The 18751-nt window shown below is 45.8% G+C and overlaps 1 protein-coding gene across 3 annotated transcripts in view; it reads right to left on the minus strand.

Moving 5' to 3' along the window:
• The window catches only part of HECTD4 (HECT domain E3 ubiquitin protein ligase 4), a 68119-nt gene extending 50133 nt beyond the window's left edge, over positions 1 to 17986 (minus strand). For all 3 annotated transcript variants that reach the window (XM_059484980.1, XM_059484979.1, XM_059484978.1), the window contains exons 1-7: positions 17620 to 17986; positions 8058 to 8575; positions 4608 to 4697; positions 4134 to 4264; positions 2927 to 3035; positions 1743 to 1881; positions 354 to 524 (exon numbers count right to left, since the gene is read on the minus strand). In XM_059484980.1, coding sequence (XP_059340963.1) covers positions 354 to 524; positions 1743 to 1881; positions 2927 to 3035; positions 4134 to 4264; positions 4608 to 4697; positions 8058 to 8575; positions 17620 to 17790 — 1329 coding nt within the window. In that variant the 5' untranslated portion in view covers positions 17791 to 17986. The remainder of the gene's footprint in view (positions 1 to 353; positions 525 to 1742; positions 1882 to 2926; positions 3036 to 4133; positions 4265 to 4607; positions 4698 to 8057; positions 8576 to 17619) is intronic.
• Between the last annotated feature and the right edge of the window lie 765 nt (positions 17987 to 18751).

The following is an 18751-nucleotide window of genomic DNA, read 5'->3' on the forward strand; positions in this document are numbered from 1 at the left end:
TGCATCTCTTAATGAAGATGTGATTTAGAGCATTTGGGATTTTCCATGAGTTGTACTACTACAGCCTCCCAATTCCAGCTCCACCATCCCACTCCATCCTCCTCTGCTGAGCACAAATGCAGACATAAAAACCACATTTTATGCTACAAGAGGATTCATATTGCTAAATATAATCATCCTCTGGAGATGGAATTGGACAGTTCACCTTCTGTTCTGTTCAGTTATTTCACATAAATCCACTCAGATCACACCCATAAATATCCAAACCTAATATGTCAATTAAAAAATGCTGATATTTAATTAAACTGGTTATGCTACCAACACCAGGCGTAGAAAACACACGATTTGCTTACTATAATTTCAAAAATATCCATAAAGACAGAGTGGCCTTTGGGGGTTTTTTCATTGAGGCTTGCAGGAGACCAAATCCAGTAGAAAAAGGTTCCATCTGAAGAAAGATGCACGGTGGTCATAGTGCTGCCAACTGGGAAGTGATTTACTGGCATTGGGATTATCTGACATACCTATGAGACACAAAGCATCTTAACAGGTCAGATTGTGCAGTTTGGCCTTACAAGTATGAACAGTATGAAAAATAAATAGAGATCAAATGCAGTTAGTGCAGAAGAGGCTTAATATTGGACTTAGTAGTAGCATTACATTGATTTATTAACAACAGCTATTCTGTGATATTTGCCAAATATCCAAACCAGCTCACAGATCTCAAATTTAACCTATCTAAAAATAAAAGGATCATCTCCTCTCTAATGATGGAGAACAAACCCACAGTACCACAAGGAAAATACACATCCTATTGAGTCACCTACTTTCTGCAACTTCTCTTAAACATTGCTTGAAACTTGAGAAGAAAAAGGGAATTAAACACACTCAGTGTCAGGAAACACACTGGACATAAATGTGTGTATCCATCCTTAAAACCGCAGCAGGAAAAACCCCAAAGTAAACAAACTACCCCAGTTTTACAAAGTTGTTTATCTACAAATCACAACCAGATCTGAAACAGCATCTGAATTTTGGGACAGAGGGAGAACAAAGAGCTGTTCAAGAAGAACACATTATTGATTTAAATCAATTAAAAGTGCATTTTGCTGTTGTTTGACTGCTTTAAGAAGTGACCACACTGGAATCATGGAATATCCTGGGTGGGAAGGGACCCATAGGGTTCATTATCAAACTCTGGCCCTGCACAGACACCCCCAACAACCCCACCCTGGGCATCCCTGGGAGCACTGACCAAATCCTCCTGGAGTTCTGACAGCCTTGAGCATTCCCTGGGGAGCCTGGGCAGTGCCCAGCATCTTCTGGAGGAAGAACCTTCCCCTGATAGCCAACCTAAGCCTGTTCTGACACAGCTCCAGCTGCTCCCTGGGTCCTGTCCCTGTTCACAGAGATTGGAGCTGCCCCTCCTGAGGAAGCTGTGGGTTGGTCACCCCTCAGTCTCCTCCAGGCTGAACAAGCTCTACCAGTACCCCATAATACAGAACAGTGTAATTATAGATAAATACATGTATCATAGATGAATTATAGATAAATACATATATTTATACATAAGACACATTGAAACAGTAACATCTCCACCATAACTTCCACATTCACCAAGAGTCACTTCAAGGCAGGGTTAGAAAAACGCAGTTTCACAAAACAAGAAACTTCAAGGATAAAACCAATTAAAGCTAAAATGAGCATGATTCATTCAGCCTGCTTGTTCCTGTCCCCTTTACCTGCAGGGTATGTTGATCCACGAGCTGGAACAGGTAGTGAGGCTTGCTATCAAAGGACACGGGCCGATGGAGCAGTTTGCCGTTGCCAAAAGCCACCCAGCCCGTCTCCAGCTCCTCGTTCCGGCAGTACACAAACCCCCTGCAAAAAACCCACCAGGATGTTCAAACTCCATCAACCCTGCCCTGCTTCTCTGGGTTTTATTGCAAATAACAACCACAATGCAACCACAGCGCTGAACTTTGACTGAACTTATTCAAGTCAGCAATTTTTGTTGTGAAAGGCTTTAAGCGTAAAAAGCCTCGTGGTTTTCAAGCAATGAAGAAGCAAGGAGGTGCTGTGAGTCACAGCTGCACTAATTACTTAATGAATGACATAATTAGCAAACAAACACTCACAAATTCAGCTATAAATAAGAAGTCACAGAACTGGTCTGTAGTATATTCCTCTCAGCAGAGAATCAAGCAACATACTAGACATTAAAAAATAAAACTGAATTTAAAATTCTGCTGCTGTGGAGATTGAACTAACAGCCTCTACAGGTCCCTTCCACCTCAATTTGTTCTTTAATTTTAGACAAAACACACTTGTGACAGTGTTCAGAGGATGAGGGAAGAGACAAGGATCTGACTCCATGTTTCAGAAGGCTGATTTATTATTTTATGATATATATTATAATAAAACTGTACTAAAAGAATAGAAGAACGGATTTCATCAGAAGGCTGGCTAAGAATAGAAAAAAAGGAATGAAATAACAAAGGCTTGTGTCTCATACAGAGTCCAAGCCAGCTGACTGTGATTGGCCATTATTTAGAAAACCACATGAGACCAATCACAGATCCACCTGTTGCATTCCACAGCAGCAGATAATCAATGTTTACATTTTGTTCCTGAGGCCTCTCAGATTCTCAGGAGGAAAAAATCTTAGGGAAAGGATTTTTCAGAAAATATCACGGCTACACACACTCAATAAGAATTTCAGATGAGAAACCCAACACATTAAAACAGCATTTAATGAAAATTCACAATATCATGGAATCACAGGCTGGTTTGGGCTGGGAGGGACCTTAGAGATCATCTCCTTCCAAGCTCCATATCCTCCCAACATCCAGGAGAGGTGTCCCAAATCAGGAACCTTTGTGTTTCAGCAGCTGTGCAGAAGAGGCAGCACTGCAGTGTCCCTTACCTGAGGGTTCCATGCAGGCCTGAGCCCAGTTTGCTGATCCCCCTGCCCACAGAGTTGGTGGTGTACAGGTAGAGCCCATCGGCTGCGAGGCACCGGCCCAGGTCTGCATCTGCAGCAGGAGCAAGGACAGCAGAGAGCAGCTCTGTAACTGCAACATTCCAGCTGGGAATTCTCCCTGGGGGCTGCACCCCAGGGAAACCAACACATGCTCATGGCAGGTCACTACCAACCCTTTTTTAATACTAAATTTATTATTTGGTGCTCTAAGAGCTGCTGGAACACAGGCACAGCCCAGCAGACCCAGTGGTTTCTTCACATTTCTAAGCCTCAGAGGTGCCCAGATGGTCTCACTCAGTGTGAGAGGGAAGAAGAATCTAATACTGAGCCTTGATCTCTTTTCTGCCAAACTCTGATTCTCCTAAAGCTGCTCGGACCCTTCCACTTCTGAACACTTCAATTAAGACAAAATGTATTTGAATCACAGAGCAGTAATTATTAATAATCAAGATGGGACAGAAGTCCAGTCAATCTACTGAAGTTCACAGGATCTGGACACTCAGCTCAGGAAGGAAAAGTCCACTCACTCTCCTGCCTAAACACCTAAAAAGAGACGTCTCCAATAAATCTGCAGGTAAAATAACAACTCAGATTTTTAAACTCCTATGGATTGCATTAAATGTCATCAATGCTTGAACTAATATTTCAAAAACCATGTGAACTCTTATTTATTACAAAAACAGTAAGCAAACAAAGCAGTAAAAACTGAGAATGAATTCAGGAAAAGAAATACAAAAGAAAGCATTAAAAAAAACCTTCAAACTTAACTAGGTAGAAACAAAAGCAGAGTAGGGAAGAGGGGAAAAACAAAACAATGAACTTGTACTTCTAAAAATAAACGTGCTGTGCCACTGATAGCTGGCTGTTGAACACAGGGATACTGCACAGGGCAGTGATTATGCTCTAACGAGGGGATAATATCCAAACTCTGTCTGACCCCTCTGAAACATTCCCACTGGAGTCAGGAAGGGTCACTGGATCAACTGCCTTGGACTGCTTCCCACAGCCTGACAGTTCAAACCAGCAGCTGCTCTCCAGCAACATTTTTTGAGCCCCAACTCTAAAGTTTTACTTTATTCATCTTTAAACAATTATTAGCACTTAAAGTATCCTGTTCTCTGCTGGTGGTGACAGGGATGCAATAATTCACCTTTGTTCTCACTGCTGGCACCAGTGTTGGCGTCAGGGGCAGGTAACATGTCCTCAAAGCCCCAGGACACGATGTGCTTCCCTCCAAGCAGGCAGGAGGGGGATCCAGGGCCTCCCTCTAAAAGCAACAACCTTTAAGCAGAAAATAAAATAAAATTTTATAAGGAACAGCGGTAGGAAAAATGAGTTAAATTAAAAGTTAAGCCCATGATGTATTTAAAGTAATTATTCTGTCAGAGTTCATAAGTCATTTAAAGGAATCATCAATATTTAATGAAAAACACAAAACACCCAAAACCCAATCAATGCTTTTAGGTTTGATTTTCTAATGTCTTCTGCACATGACTAAATCTTCCCTAAAGCTTTCAATAACTCTAAAGCCTTTTAATCACTTTTAAAGCCATTCCTCCCTACATGCACTTAACACATTTTCAGAGCTGCTGGAAAAGTTTACAAGGAGAAAAGTTCTACAAACCTGTAGAGAACATCAGCCACAGGCAGGGACCCCAGCTCAGTCTGTTTCTGTAATAGATGCACTGTATGAACAAAGGTTTTCAGCGACCCTCTAAAAGGACAAGAAAAACATGAATTAAAGATGTCTGCTGAAGGCAGACTGAACACACACAACAGCAGCCATGGAGAACACCCACAGCCACAATATGGCATCAGCTTCTCTTCTAACTGGCATCTCTTTCCTGCAGGATGTTCATTCTTTGGGGAGGAAGGGGAAGGAGGAAGAGAGGGGGACAGGCAGAATGCTGGGGAAGCTCTGGCCTGAATTCCACCTTGTTATGGAAGGGGCTGGAGCCCCAGCAGGGAGGGAGAGCAGCTGGGTTATCAACAACAGGTTCAGAAAGGCAATCCAGGCACCTGATAAAACACCTCAACCTTGCTCCTGGCAGCTCTTTCAGGACTTTTTGTAGCTGATTAATCACACTCAGATCTCCAGTGCAACCCAAGGACCTTCCTGGCTGAGCCCAACTCTGAGCAAGGGCAGCTGCACTCCCAGCTGGAGATGCCTTTCCTAACTCAAACAGGACTCATCCATTTCTTACTAAGATTCTGATTTCCTTTCACCGAATCATGGAATATCCTGAGCTGGAAGGGACCGCAGGGATCACCATCCAGCTCCTGGCCCTGCACAGACACCCCAACAATCCCAGGCTGTCCCTGAGAGCTTTGTCCAAACACCGCTGGAGCTCTGGCAGCCTCAGGGCTGTGCCCATCCCTGGGGAGCCTGGGCAGTGCCAGCACCTTCCCCTCATCACAAACCCCCCTGGCACAGCTCCAGCTGCTCCCTGGTCCTGTCCCTGCACTGCCCCTCCTGAGGAAGTTGTGCATTGGGATGAGCTCTCCCCTCACAACCCCAAATTTGGAAGATCCAGACCTCTTTATAAATCTGTATTTTACAATTTCTGTTTTAAAGGTCAGGGCCATTTTCTGGCAGATGTGGTATTTATTTCCAGGCATCACAGCCCATCTAAGCAGGAGAATTTGGCTGTGTCTCAGGTCAGTTATGAGCTGCTTTCTCCACAACAGGAGTGATCAGCTGAGGAGGTCCTTGCCCTGCACTCTGCTGAATCCAACCTTTTGCTGTCACTTGTGGTCACTCAGCTCCCAAACTTCCCTCCTCCACACCCAATCCCTGCTTTCCCCAGTGACATCTCAGCTCTTTGCTTTCACTGACAAACCTCAGCCTGGAGAAAATTGACATCAAACACATTAAAGCACCTCAATTAATTATTTAAAGCAATATTTACCCTGTGGTTTTATTTTTAGCACTAAGAAGCACCCAAGATTGCAACTAGGAATGTCAATAATGGTCTCATTTTCAAGGTTTTTTCTTCAACACATGACTTAGATATTTAAAGGAAAAGTGTGAGGCTTTCAGAGGTGAACAAAGCACAATGGGATATTTCAACTCTCTAAGCAATGCAAGGCAGACTTGCAAAGAAAATAAAAGATCAACCTGAAGTTCAAAAGCTCTACTTGAAATTTAGCTCAGCTGCAACAGAACATCCCATATTTCCTGCAAATTGACATCTGGGAAAAAAAAAAAAAAAGAAATGAGATTGTGTTTATCAAATCCAATTTCTCTGAGCTATGTTCAAGTACATTGCCTTTCAGATAAGGCAGTTGTCAGGACAGAATAATTTGCCACAAACCATAAATTTCTCATTGAATTCATTAAAACAAGTGCACTAGACATTAAGTAGGTTTCATTTGAATAAACCTTTTCCTAAAGCAAATCATGCCATATCCTGGGAACTCCAACATCTTAAATCAGAGTTAAACTTCACAGACAAGGCTGTGACCTGGAGAAACATTGAAAACAATATTTCCAAAAGGCTCCTTGTGACTTTAAAGCCACATTCATGGGGTTTTGCAGAGGTTTTGTATTTCCTCTCCCCAAGTCCCATTCTCTCAAAATAGTAGGTTTTGATTAACAGCAAATAGATCCAATTTGTCCTCAATCACTTGATGCCAAACCCATGCAGGACAAGGGGTATTTTAATCTACAATGGTTGAACTCTTCACTGGTAACAAAATTTAAAAAATACCTCCAGATATTTGAGAGACACCACTGAAATCAAATCTGAAAGGAATTGCCCTGAAACCTGGCAGTTCCACCTTTTCCAGCAAAGAAAGGTGCAGGACAAAGGGGAAAGGAGACAACTTTTGTCCCTGATAAACACACTTGGAGCCATTCCTAGAGCAGCTCCCTGCAGGAGAAGCAGCAATGAGCACACAAGGCATTGCTAACCCAGATCCCTCTGCCTTTGCATATGCTAAACACATGCAAAAAGAAATGCTTAGCAGTTTCACCCTTTCCAACCCAATATTTAAATATCAGAAAGAGAAAGGCTGGTGCAAGCTAAAAATATCACCAGTGCAGTCAGATCATTTTTGATTTGTTTCAATGGAAAGAGAGAATGAACCCCAACCACAGCATTGCCCAGGGGTGCTGGAGTCACCATCCTGGGAGGACTCAAAAATCATGGATGTGCAATTTGGGGGTATGGTTAATGGTGAATCATGGCTCTGCCAAAGTTCCTTAATTCTCTATTTTGCCAGTAAACTTTTGTGTGCTGGTGATCCCTTAGAGAACATCTGGTTGGGATTTTACCTTACCTCAAGAACCTCAGTGCAAGCCTTGAATTTAGGAACTCCAGGGTGTTACATCCAACCTTACCAATCCTGTTGTATTGCACTAAACAGTTTATTTAGTTGTTGTTTTGCACTGGGTGATTTGAAAGTTGTACTGAGTATGTTATGTCAGTGGATTGCCATTTTCCTTCTGCCATCACAAGGGACCCCTCACACTGCTGACTGCCCAAGTCTCCCCTAGTGAACACCAATTTATGGGACTTGCCTGAGCCATTGGTGAACACTGTGATGGCGTTTCTGATGGCAGCATGACTTTTGAAAGATTTTGGGGCCAAATGTAAGGAATCTCTAAATAACTTGTGTTCAGGATAATGGATTGAAAGCTGGGCAGGATAGCTATCGAGAGAAATTTGCAAATTTTCATTTGTTTGTCATAGGAATTCCAATTTTTCCAAATCAAAAGGTAGATACATGCACCTCGGGTCACACCCTGCGAGGGCCCGCAGGTGGCAGCGACCTTTGATAATTAGTTTTGAAATTAATTCTTGTGGAGTCACAATAGTTTTTGGTGACTGGGGAGTGTAACATCAAATAAAGTAACCCAGTGCCACCCCAGGCCTGTGCTGCTGCTGTGGCCTTTTTGTTCTGCGTCGTGCCTCCACTGGTAGCTGCAAAAAGAGCTCCAAAAGAGGGGGACTGTCACCATCTAGCCAGGACGTGTGACAAGGGTCCATAGCCAGCCAGAGTGGACTCAAACAGCCCAAGAGGCGCAGATCTTCCACGATCCCACAATTCTCTGTCACTCCAGCTCCCTTACCTCGCACAAGCCAAGGCGACCAGGGCAGCGGCAGCATTTTCCTTCTGCTTGTAGGGGATGTGCTGGCCGGAGGGCGCCGCGTCCTCGAGCCAGGAGCAGAGCAGGGCCTCGATGCCGTTGAGGCAGTCGGCCGGTTCCTTGGTCAGGCTCAGGGGCTGGCAGTCCCGCAGGCAGTTCAGCAGCACCTCAGCGGTGATGTTACACAGGGAAGGGTCCGTCCTGCTCTGCGACTGGATCAGCGGGAACACCAGCAGCAGCCCCATGCGGGAGGTGAAGGGAGCCTGCTCGGGCTGCTGTAACAGCCCCTGGCGCTTGAGCAGGGCCAGCGCCTCCTCGTCGCCGGAGCTGTCGCGGTCGTGCTGCTCCTCCAGGGCCAGCTGGCGCTGGGCGTTCCAGAGCCCGCGCAGCGCGTTCAGCCGGTACTCCAGCAGCCGCGCGTACGCGTTGCTCTGGTTGCCGCACACCGAGCGCAGGCGCTCCGCCAGCTCCGTCGGGTTCTTGGTCTCGAAGGTCAGGATCTGCAAAGGGGAAAGTTGGGTGTTTATAGAGGGTTTAAAGGGGAAAAAAAATAAAATTTCATATCGCTGCGGTGTGAGTTTTAGATGAGCTGTTCTCTGTGGCAGATGTAGGGATATTGTTTTTGATTTTTGGGTGAGTGGTGCTGTGTCCATCTTGGGATGAGGAGTGATGGCCATAAACTAAAACACAAGGAATAAACTAAAACACATGGAATAAACTAAAGCACAAGGAATAAACTAAAAAACTAAAGCACATGGAATCCCATGAACCTCTATCCATGGAGGGTGGCAAGGACTTGGACAGCTGGCCAGGGATGGTGCGGAATCTCTCAGGACATTTCCCTGTGTCCCCTGCTCCAGGTGACCCTGCCTTGGCAGGGGTTTGGACTGGGCAATCTCCAGAGATCCCTTCCCAAGATCCCTTCCCACCCCACTGCTGTGGGATTCTGTGAGCCTCCTACTGCTGACTCAGCATCCTCACCAAACCCAGGTCTGAGGATTTTTAAGCTTTCAATAAACAACAACACAGATTATAAAGAAAAAAACACACACAAAAGAGCAGCTTGGAAAACAAACATTCCACTCTCCTCTGGAGCTTTCTGTAATCGAGGCAATTTTGCTAAAAACTTGAAAAGAACTCCAAGGTTAGAGGGTCCCAGGGGTTTAGAGCCCTTCTATGAAAACTGAGAGGTCACAAATATTGTGTAACAAGAACATGCTTGTTCTAGTTTTGGAACTCTTCAAATAAACAAACAAACCAATGAACCAACCAGTTTATTCCAATCCACCCAGAGTTCTGTTACACTCTCTCCCTCCCCTGCTTTCTTCTCTCTTAAATTTTATCATCTTGCACTTAGCTACACCTTTCTCAAAATACTTCAAGTTGCTGCTGTAGTTAAAAACCCCAGAAGTCTCCTCCTCATCATTTCAGACAGAAGAAAGAGGCTTTTTTGGCACTTCTAAATAAAACTGGAAACCAAGCTGGAACAACAGAAAACAAATAAAGCATGACACAAAAATATATTTATGGTTTAATACCCATCCCGGGACTGGAAAATTCAGAATTTAAAGTAATTTACAGACAACTTTTCTCCTTCCAGCAAACAACAGTGGAGAGGAAAGTCACTGAAGCTGTGGCAAGCTCAAGGAAAGCCATGAGCCAAGCATTTTGTGATACTCTGGATCCAGTGTCCAAAGGGATTTGGTATCCAAAGGGCTTCTGGCCATGCTCCAAAGTGCCTCATTTCATCCACCCTCAAACACAATTTCTGGCCCATCTTTATGCTGTAAAACTGTCCTTCTCTCATTTAATAAATAAATATAAACGTGGGAAGGGGAATGTGAGAGACAAAGCTGTCATAGGGAACGGCATCCAGGGCTGTTTGTCTTGTGGGGTTTTTAATTGCAGGCAGCAGTCATAGAGATCATGAAATAAATGTTCCTGGCTAATTGCAGCCTCCTGAACAGCTTGTTAAAATGCTGCAGGACAAATCACATCTGCCAGTGCTGCACAGCCCTGACTAAAGGCAAAGAAACAGCTTTGCAGGAGGACTTTGACCACTGGAGCCAGGAAAAGTTCACCTGAAAGGAATTCCCATCATAATTACACTTGAATGGATGTTGTATTGAGCTCCTTATACCTAATAAGCCTCCTTTAATTAACTTCTCCAAGAGATTATTAATTCCTAAACCACATATTACACATTTAAAATAACCACCTCCTGTTGTGTGTTCTGCTGCCTCAAAAATAAGTTTGTTTGCTGTTCTAGATGGAATCACTTTCTACAACAGTTGGCTTCTGATTTTCTTGAGCTAAACTGGGTGGATTTTCCACTAAGTGACAGCAAGCTGCAGAAATGGAGGAAAAAGAGAATTAATTTTTGCATTTTCAGAGTTAAATACTGAAGAAAAGAGGTCTGTTTGTTAATAACAGAGATACCACAAAAGACAAGCTGGGATGTACTTGGTGTTGCATGTCTTGCTCCTCAAATCCCACAGTTTAACAGGAAAATGAATTTTTTTGCCTTTGATATGGCCCTACAGCTCTGAGTCTGTCTTGTGGCAATCAGGACGAGTCAGTGTCATCAGTTTTGCTGATGAAAAGACTTTTCCTGCTGAAGTTTTAGTTTCTCCCTGATCCCACAGTTCCCAATTTGCTTTAAAAGCATGCATGGTCTGTCTGGGATTTTGCCTCAGTCTTTGATAAGGTAAATGAGCACTAATTTGGGTGAATGATACAGGAAGTACATCAGCTTCAACAGATTCACAGGATCATTCCAAAGTGGGACTTCCAGACTTTTGATAATGCAGTTTTCATCATCTGATTTCCATACAAGGTTTATGGAACCAATGGAGAAAAACCTTTAATTATTCAGCATCATCTGAGGGTCTGAGCAGGAATCTGCACGTCCAGAAAACAAGAGGATGTTGAAGAAAGGTGTGAGGTCATTGCAGCACAGGACACTTCAGCAAATTAAACTAAAGGCTGTTTTCCTCAAAAGCCTTTTTACTAGAGGTCAGCACTCAGAGCTACCTCCAGAAAGGAGCTGGAAAACCAAATGTCCCCAGTGAGGCTGGAACAAACCTCCCAGGTGAGGTTCAGACTCATCCCAGGGAACTGCTCTGGGAGCCAAACCCAGCCCTTCCCAGCCCAGCAGTGCCAGAGCCTCACTCGGGCCCTGCCAGATCCATCAGGGCTTCCCTCTGGATCCATTAAAGACTCCACACAGGAATCCCAGCCCTTGCCAGGATATCTCCAGGCAAAGCTTGTCATCTTCCAAATATCTGAAGTCAAAACAAATTAAAATAAAATACAAGAAACCCTCATCATGTTCTTTCACAAATTCTGATATAAACAACACAACTAGCCGTGTTATAAAAGGTAAAATTCCCTTTCCTGCTGCCTCAGGATTTACACCTGAGCCCCAGCTCTGATTTGGGATTTGGGGTGCCTCCAGATTTCCTTGTGCAGCACCTGGGGAGGTGTCAGGGGCACCAAACCCAGCCCCACACAAACCCCACTGAACCAGCCCCTGATCCATCACCCCCAACTCCAACCACTCCTGACTGACAAGGCTTGAGCAGAATCAGAGAGGATGAAGAGGATGGAACAAACATCACTTTGCCGTAGCACAAGTTATCCTGTAAGAAGCTACTTGCATATCACTAAAAAGATCATTAAATAGTTTAATTGTCACTATTTTAATTTTACAGTATCTTATCCTTACACACCATTTCCTTGTTTGATCTTTAAATCAATTTTAGTCAATATTTTAATTAGAAAATGGTAGAGCCAATGTTCAATCACTAATTGGCTTTTTCAACATTGAGGAGCACAAAAGGAAACTGATTTTCGATGAACTATGGGGAGGTGCCATCTTCCCACTGTACCCAATATTTATCTTTTTACATCACCTCACCCAGGTAATTCTTCCCATCAAACAGAATTTTTGCCAAATCTGCTCCAGGAAGGAGTGGCTGAAATTCTCTATTTTCAGGGCACCATGTTTCTCTGCTGACAGTAAATCCCAGACCAAGCCAATTAACACACACTAATATACATGGAGAGTTTTAGCCTGAGCTTTTATGACCCTATAAAGTAAATTTAAATGTGAGCTGTCACTACATGGCAGCTTTCTCCTCTGGCTACAAATCCTGCCCCTTGTCCTCTCCCTGGTGCCTGTGGGGGGGTTTGTATTTCAATTCTGCTACCCAGGAACTGAGGAGCAGGGAAGTTGTGCACAAACAGAGGTTTTTATCCTGAACTTGCATATTGGAAAGGGAAGCCTCTAAATTTCCCCAACAACATTTAATTCTTTCTCTCCAGAGTTCAATGGGCTGAAGTTCACATGTGAAGATGAGGATGGTGGAACATTTATCAGGATCAATTATACCCCATACCCCCCTGAGTATTAAATATGGATTATTCCCATCTCACAGGAGGTACAAATCTCAAAATTAGAAAATGTCTTTAAAAGCAGCATGAAAAGATTTAATTCTATTACTTTGCCCACCCCATAACAGGTACAAGGTCATTCCTCTTGTACAGAACTAACAGAGGCAGCACCACTTGTTTACTGGGCTCTTTTGTCTCTGGAAACACCAATAAAACAATGTAAAAAGAGTGAATTACAAAAAGTATGGATTATTCTGTAAGAGGAAGAGCCCAAGTGACAGTTTTAAAGGTACCCTGAAGATTGAAACACACGTCCCAGCTGAGCCTGCTCCATAAACAACCCTGTGTCCTCGTGTCCCACCGTGCTGAGCCCTCCTGCTCCTGGCATTGGCTGGGACATCAGCACGGAGCTGCCTTGGTGTAAAACCCACCTTAAATTCCTCTAAAACATTTCCCAGCCCCTCTCTAAAACATTTCCTAGCCCCTCTCTAAAGCAAAACCCACCTTAAATTCCTCTAAAACATTTCCCAGCCCCTGTCTAAGGTTTTTCCTTGCTACACCACATGCTAAATACACAAATATGTGTGAACATTTTCTCCCTGATGCTTTATCAGCTTTAGTGCTGCAGTTAAAAACTACAAGTCTCAAGGTTGTTCCAATTTTTTCTGCTCCAAGAAATTTTAACCTTATCCTCTTGTTCAAAGCCTCTGTGTGGAGCAGTGAAGGTTTTTAACTACTCAGCTAAAAGCAGAAACTATTTTCTTTTGTGAAAGCACTGGAAATCTCATTGCTCACAAATAAGCACTAAGACATTGCTATCTTTTACAATTTTATCCCAAATCATTTTTGTAACCATACAAATTTATGAAATATCTGAGATGAATTACAGAAAACAAACAAGCTGTAAATAAATAAAATGCTATAAAGTGTTGTTTCTTTGTTCATTAAAATATTTCTTTGGCTCTTACTCAAGCAGTAGGTGAAAACAACTGCAAAAGGTAAAGAAAATCTTTGTAACTCAAACATCTGAGAGTGCAGATCACTGAATTAATAAGCTGCAATTGGTAACAAGATCTATATTTGGGAAACAGATTTGCAAAATCATCCTTGAGAAGTTTCCTCATGTTTCTCTCCAAGGTTACCTAAAATACAACTTCCAAACCCCAAAGTCAGAGGCCCAGGGGTCCATATGAGAGAAGTTTAATAAATTCCAGGTCCTGGCAGAGAATGAGGCTGCTCCAGGCCTGCCACACGCTGGATCAGCACTTTCCAGTCAGAGGTCACCACCCCAGGAAGGGTCACCCACTTAGGAAGGAGTCAATTGGTGATGGTGGCATTAGGGACCTGCAGCGTGACAGAGGTGACGCTTGTAGGTGGCACAGAGGTCACAAGCAGAAAGGTTTGGGAAGCACTGACCCAGATAATTGCAGGGAACTGCTCCCTCCCTCAGCAATCAGGCAAAAGTGACAAAATGTTTTCTCTGGGCTGGGAGGAAAATGGGTGAAAACTTCCAAGTTTAGCAGAAACCTTCCAGTCTAAAGCATTTCATGGCAAACACATGTCAGTCACAGGAGTGGCACACGCTGAGAAAAGAGCACTGGACTCCACTCTTCACCCTCTCTGTGGAGAGCCAGCCCAGGCCATGCTGGGGGGAAGAGGAATGGCCACCACTTTTTCCTTACTTGTTTCATTTTTATTATTTTTTTTAACCTTCCACTCGATTAAAGGTAATTTTTTTCAGTGCAGAGCCACACCTGCCCAGTGGCACCTCTGTCCTGCAGAACTGAGCTCAGCAAGAGTCCAAGCACCAGACGGGGACAGACAGACAGACAGACAGACAGACACGATCCCAACAGCTGCTGAGGGAGGGGCTGCACTCCCAGCTCCATGGGAATGCAGAGCAAGGCTCCCTGCCCATGGATGGGGGGATTCTGGATCATCTTTAGGGTCCCTTCAGCCCAAACCGTTCTGGGGGTCTGTGGTGAGCTGGCAGATCAAATCTCCCTGCTCTGAGGGACCTCTCCTCCTCCTGACCATGCTCCTGGTGCTGCTCCAGGGAAGGTGCTCGGCTGGAAGATTCTGGAAGTGCTGCAGTTCCCTTTGGGCCACATGAAGAAACTTTAAGGGAACATTAAATTAAACCCTTCCTGTGCCAATGTCCCCCCTGCATGGGCACTGACCAACCACAATGGCATGGTAACACCTCCAGCTCTGTCTCAGGGCTGTCTCCAAGAAGGACAAGACTTTGCTCTTTCAGAGATTTCTCTGTGTGAAAGGTTTAAAAATAAAGGTCCAAAGGCTTCTGTAATCACTGACTAACCCAGGTCTCTCCTGACTAGAGGGTTTTAGTGGGAAGCCTGCACCAGGAGCAGCTGGTTCATGTGTAACATTACAAAATTCTATCAAATTTTTAAAAGCCCAAATATTTTGTAAATATGCTGAAACAATCTAAGAAGTTGGCGCACATCATCACAGAAAAATTAAAAACAAAGCAAAAACCTCCACACCCTTTAAAACTCAATATAATCTTCTCTTTCAACTTGTTCTAGGAATAAGGCTCGTGTAACATGCCATTAAAGTATATATGTATAAATACAAGTGTATACAAATACACAAAAAAATAAAATCAAAGCTGCATGGGACTCAAAATAACAAAACCATAAGTTTCCATAAGGCTTTCCTGGCATAACACCATCACTGTAACATTTTTTCCTCTGCTTTTCTTTTTATAAATAGACAGAACCTTTGAACAGAAGGACAAAGGAAACACATCCAAACACACTGACATTAGTCACCAATACACTCTTTAAATGGATATTTAGGCAAAACAGACCAGAAGGATAATTCTCCACCCAAAAAAAAATCCATTAAAGTATTAAACATTATACATTTTTAATTAAGCACTTCAGCTCCTAATTCAGCCAGGCTTCTGACCACCACTGATGAAGCACAAGAAGTGAATTAAAGAAGTTTCCTAATCAAAGCAGCAGCTGCAGCATCTCCTACCCTTGGCCAATAGCACATCCCAAGAGATTTCTGTTTGGACCATTTTCAAAGATATTTATTACACTGCAAGTAGGAGTAGAAAGAGTGTAAATGAGCTCTTGTGTAGCAGTCGATTGCATGGCCACGCTTCAATCAGATGTGTGCACCTATTTCCACAAAATGGCTCCTCAAAGCCATTCCACATCACCAAAGGATCCCTTATTTCAATGAAAACAGCATTTTAAAAAGGCAAGGAAAAGTTATGAGCAAAATTGTTTACATCTGCACCATGTGAAATTTCATTTTGTAAAAATCCTTCCCCCTCAACACCAAAGTCTAAACCAATTTGCAGATATCTGAAAATGAAACTGATCACTTGTGATCATCAACTCCATCAGTGGATGGAAATAAAAGGTTTTAATAAGCTGTGACTTAAGAATAAAGGTGAATATAAGTCAAAATCAGTTCTTATCAAAAATAAGCACCACAGCAAAAAGTCATATTTAATTATTTATTTCCAAGTTTTGCACTGCAAACACAAACAGGAAAAGAATCTCTGGAGCAGAAAAAATGAGGTGAATCAGTGGCACTGGATTGCTGCAACACTTGTTATAATAAATGCCAAAGCACAAGGCACAGTAGCACCAATTCCATTCCTATCTCTCCCAAACAACTGGAGTTTCAGAACATTCCTAACACTAACAAAAAAATTCTCCAGAGCTGAAGTGTTTGTCAAGTGAAGCTGTGTGTCAAGTTTCAGGCTGGAACACACTTCTGGCCTGGCTGGCAAGATCTTAAAATAAGGTCTTGTTTGTTTTTTAAAGGATATCCTCCTTTCTTGTGATATAACATGAAAAATGCTGTGGGAGCACTTTATTTTTCTAGCACGGTTTTGAAACTCAATTCTTCTTCTAGAACCATGCCATGGAATCAAAATATTTTCTTGCATCCAAGCTGCACTGAATGCCAGAGCAGTTCTGATCACAAGGGAGAATCATTCCATGTTTATACACACAGAGATAAGTCAGCCACCTTAAAAAAATCTCCCTTTTCCCGTTCATGTGATATTTGCCAACATCCATTTCAGGGGAGCAGCTGATTTCTCCATGCCATTCCCCAGTGTCCCAACACACAGGACAGAAAACGCACATTCTGCAGAAAATACCTTTCCTTAGATAAGGCTGGGGGAAGTTCCCCCAAAGCCCAGTGAACAATAATGTTGTCAGCACTGCTCAGACAGCCCAGACAGCAGCTAAAGCCTCCCTAAAAATGGTTTTTCGGCCTAAAATGCCTGGGACTAAACAGAGGCCGGGATAAAGCTCCGGCTGGAGCGTCCCCTGTGCGCTGCCACCGCTCAGCTCCGGTGACAAAGCCCCTGTGTCATTGCGAGCCACACGGCCGGGGAGGAGGGTGGGGTGAAACAGGAGAAGGGAGGCACACAGGGGGGAAAAAAAAAATGCAGTCTACCAAATAGATGCAACCTATAATCCGTGACATTCAGTCCTTCAGCGGCTCCTCCTAAGATAAAACAGCTGCACCGCCTGCCTGCAGCCAGCAAACACCAGGGGCAGTTCTGGGAAGGTAAAAAGCTGGGATGAAAATCGGGGCTGCCCTCCTGGTTCCTTAATAACAATCACTGTCAACAGCTGAATAAAACACCCGGGCACCCCTGAGCGTGTCGTTGTAAGGCCGATCAATTACAAACCGTCTAAAAGTAACAGCAAGAAAACACAAAACCTTCAATAAAAATAAACGGGCCAAAGGCCACGCTGAAATCCGTGAGCTCAGCTCTGATTTCCAAGATTCAAAACAAGGAGGACGCACCAATACTTCACCCTCCATTTACATCAGCACCTCACCATCCTCCTACCCAGCTCCACTTTCATTATTATCCGAAATAAATCAGATTGACTCAAGACAAGCAGAACGCCTCGACACAGGCTGGCTCCGGACTCCAGATCCCTCACCCGGCATCCGCACGCAGCATCCTCCATGCCGGCCCCCCATCCTCCCTCCCCGAGTCATCCTCCCTGCTCCCCCATCTCCCATCCCCCGTCCTCCTCGCCTCAGGCCTCCGCTGCCACCGTGCCCCTCTGCCGAGGGCATCCTCCCCTCAGCCCCGGCCCTGCCCCGTCCCTCCCCTCAGCTCGGAGGGCCGCCTCACCTCCAGCTCGGTGTCGCCGGGCTCAGCCACCCCAATGATCTCGCTGGGCAGCTCGGCCAGGTCGGTGACCCGGATCAGCCCGTCGTGCAGGAAGATGGTCTCCTCCTTCACCGACAGCCACTGCGCCGAGTCGGTGGCCGCGGCCGCCGAAGCGGCCGCCGGGGACCCCATGGCGCGGAGGGCGGGGGGGCTCCGCAGGGCTGAGGCGAGGCGGGTCCCGCTACCCGCCCATGGCGGGGGCAGGGCGGGGGCAGGCGCGTCCCCAGCGGCCTGAGCGCCGGACAGCCGGGGCGCGGCGGGCAGCAGCGAGGAGCGGCGCGTTGCCACCGCGGCGGCGGCGCTCCGGGGAGCTCGGGGAGCCGCCGTGCCCGCCCGCAGCCCCGCGTCCCGCGCCCGCCTCACACACACCGCTGACAGCGCGACGCCATGTTGGGGGCTGAGGCGCGTCCGGCATGCACCGCGCGAGGAACAATACAGCCGGCCCCCTCCCAGCCCGCGGGGCCCCGCCCCGAGCGCCGGGACCCGCCCCCAGCGCCGGAGCTCCGCCCCCCGGCCGCTCCCGCCGCTCCGCCCGCACCGGCGGCGATGCCGGCAGCGCCTCCCCCGCTCCGGAGCGTGTGCTCCGCTCGGTGCTCCGCCCGCACCGGGCACGGCGGCTCGTCCGCACCGCGGGGAGGGTAGCAACAGCACCGGGAAGAGCGGGTCAGCGGCACCGGGCGCAGCGCCGCACCCGCACCGGGAGCGCTCCCCTCAGAGCTTCACCCCGCTCGTATCGCACCTCAGCCGCGCCAGGGAGAGCGGATCGGAGCGCATAAACCGCACCGATCTCCCCTCAGCGCCTCACCCGGGGAGCGGATCACCCGCGCTGGGTGTTCTCCCCTCAGCGCCTCATCCGCACCGAGTGCGCTCCCCTCAGCCCCTCGCTCGTCCCTCAGGGATTGCTCCCCTCAGGGCCTCACCTCACTCCCCTGGCACTGCCCGGGCTCTCACCCTCACCCGGGCAATGGCCGCTCCCTCAGCCCTTCTCCCTTCAGCTCCGTCCACCGAGAGCTGCTCCCTCAGTGCTGTTCTCCTCAGTTTCCCTCTCAACCTCTTGGATTCACTTACTGGGCCCCTCTGAAACTCCCCATTT

This window comes from Ammospiza nelsoni, chromosome 18, assembly GCF_027579445.1.
Source record: "Ammospiza nelsoni isolate bAmmNel1 chromosome 18, bAmmNel1.pri, whole genome shotgun sequence".
Taxonomy (NCBI): Eukaryota; Metazoa; Chordata; class Aves; order Passeriformes; family Passerellidae; genus Ammospiza; species Ammospiza nelsoni.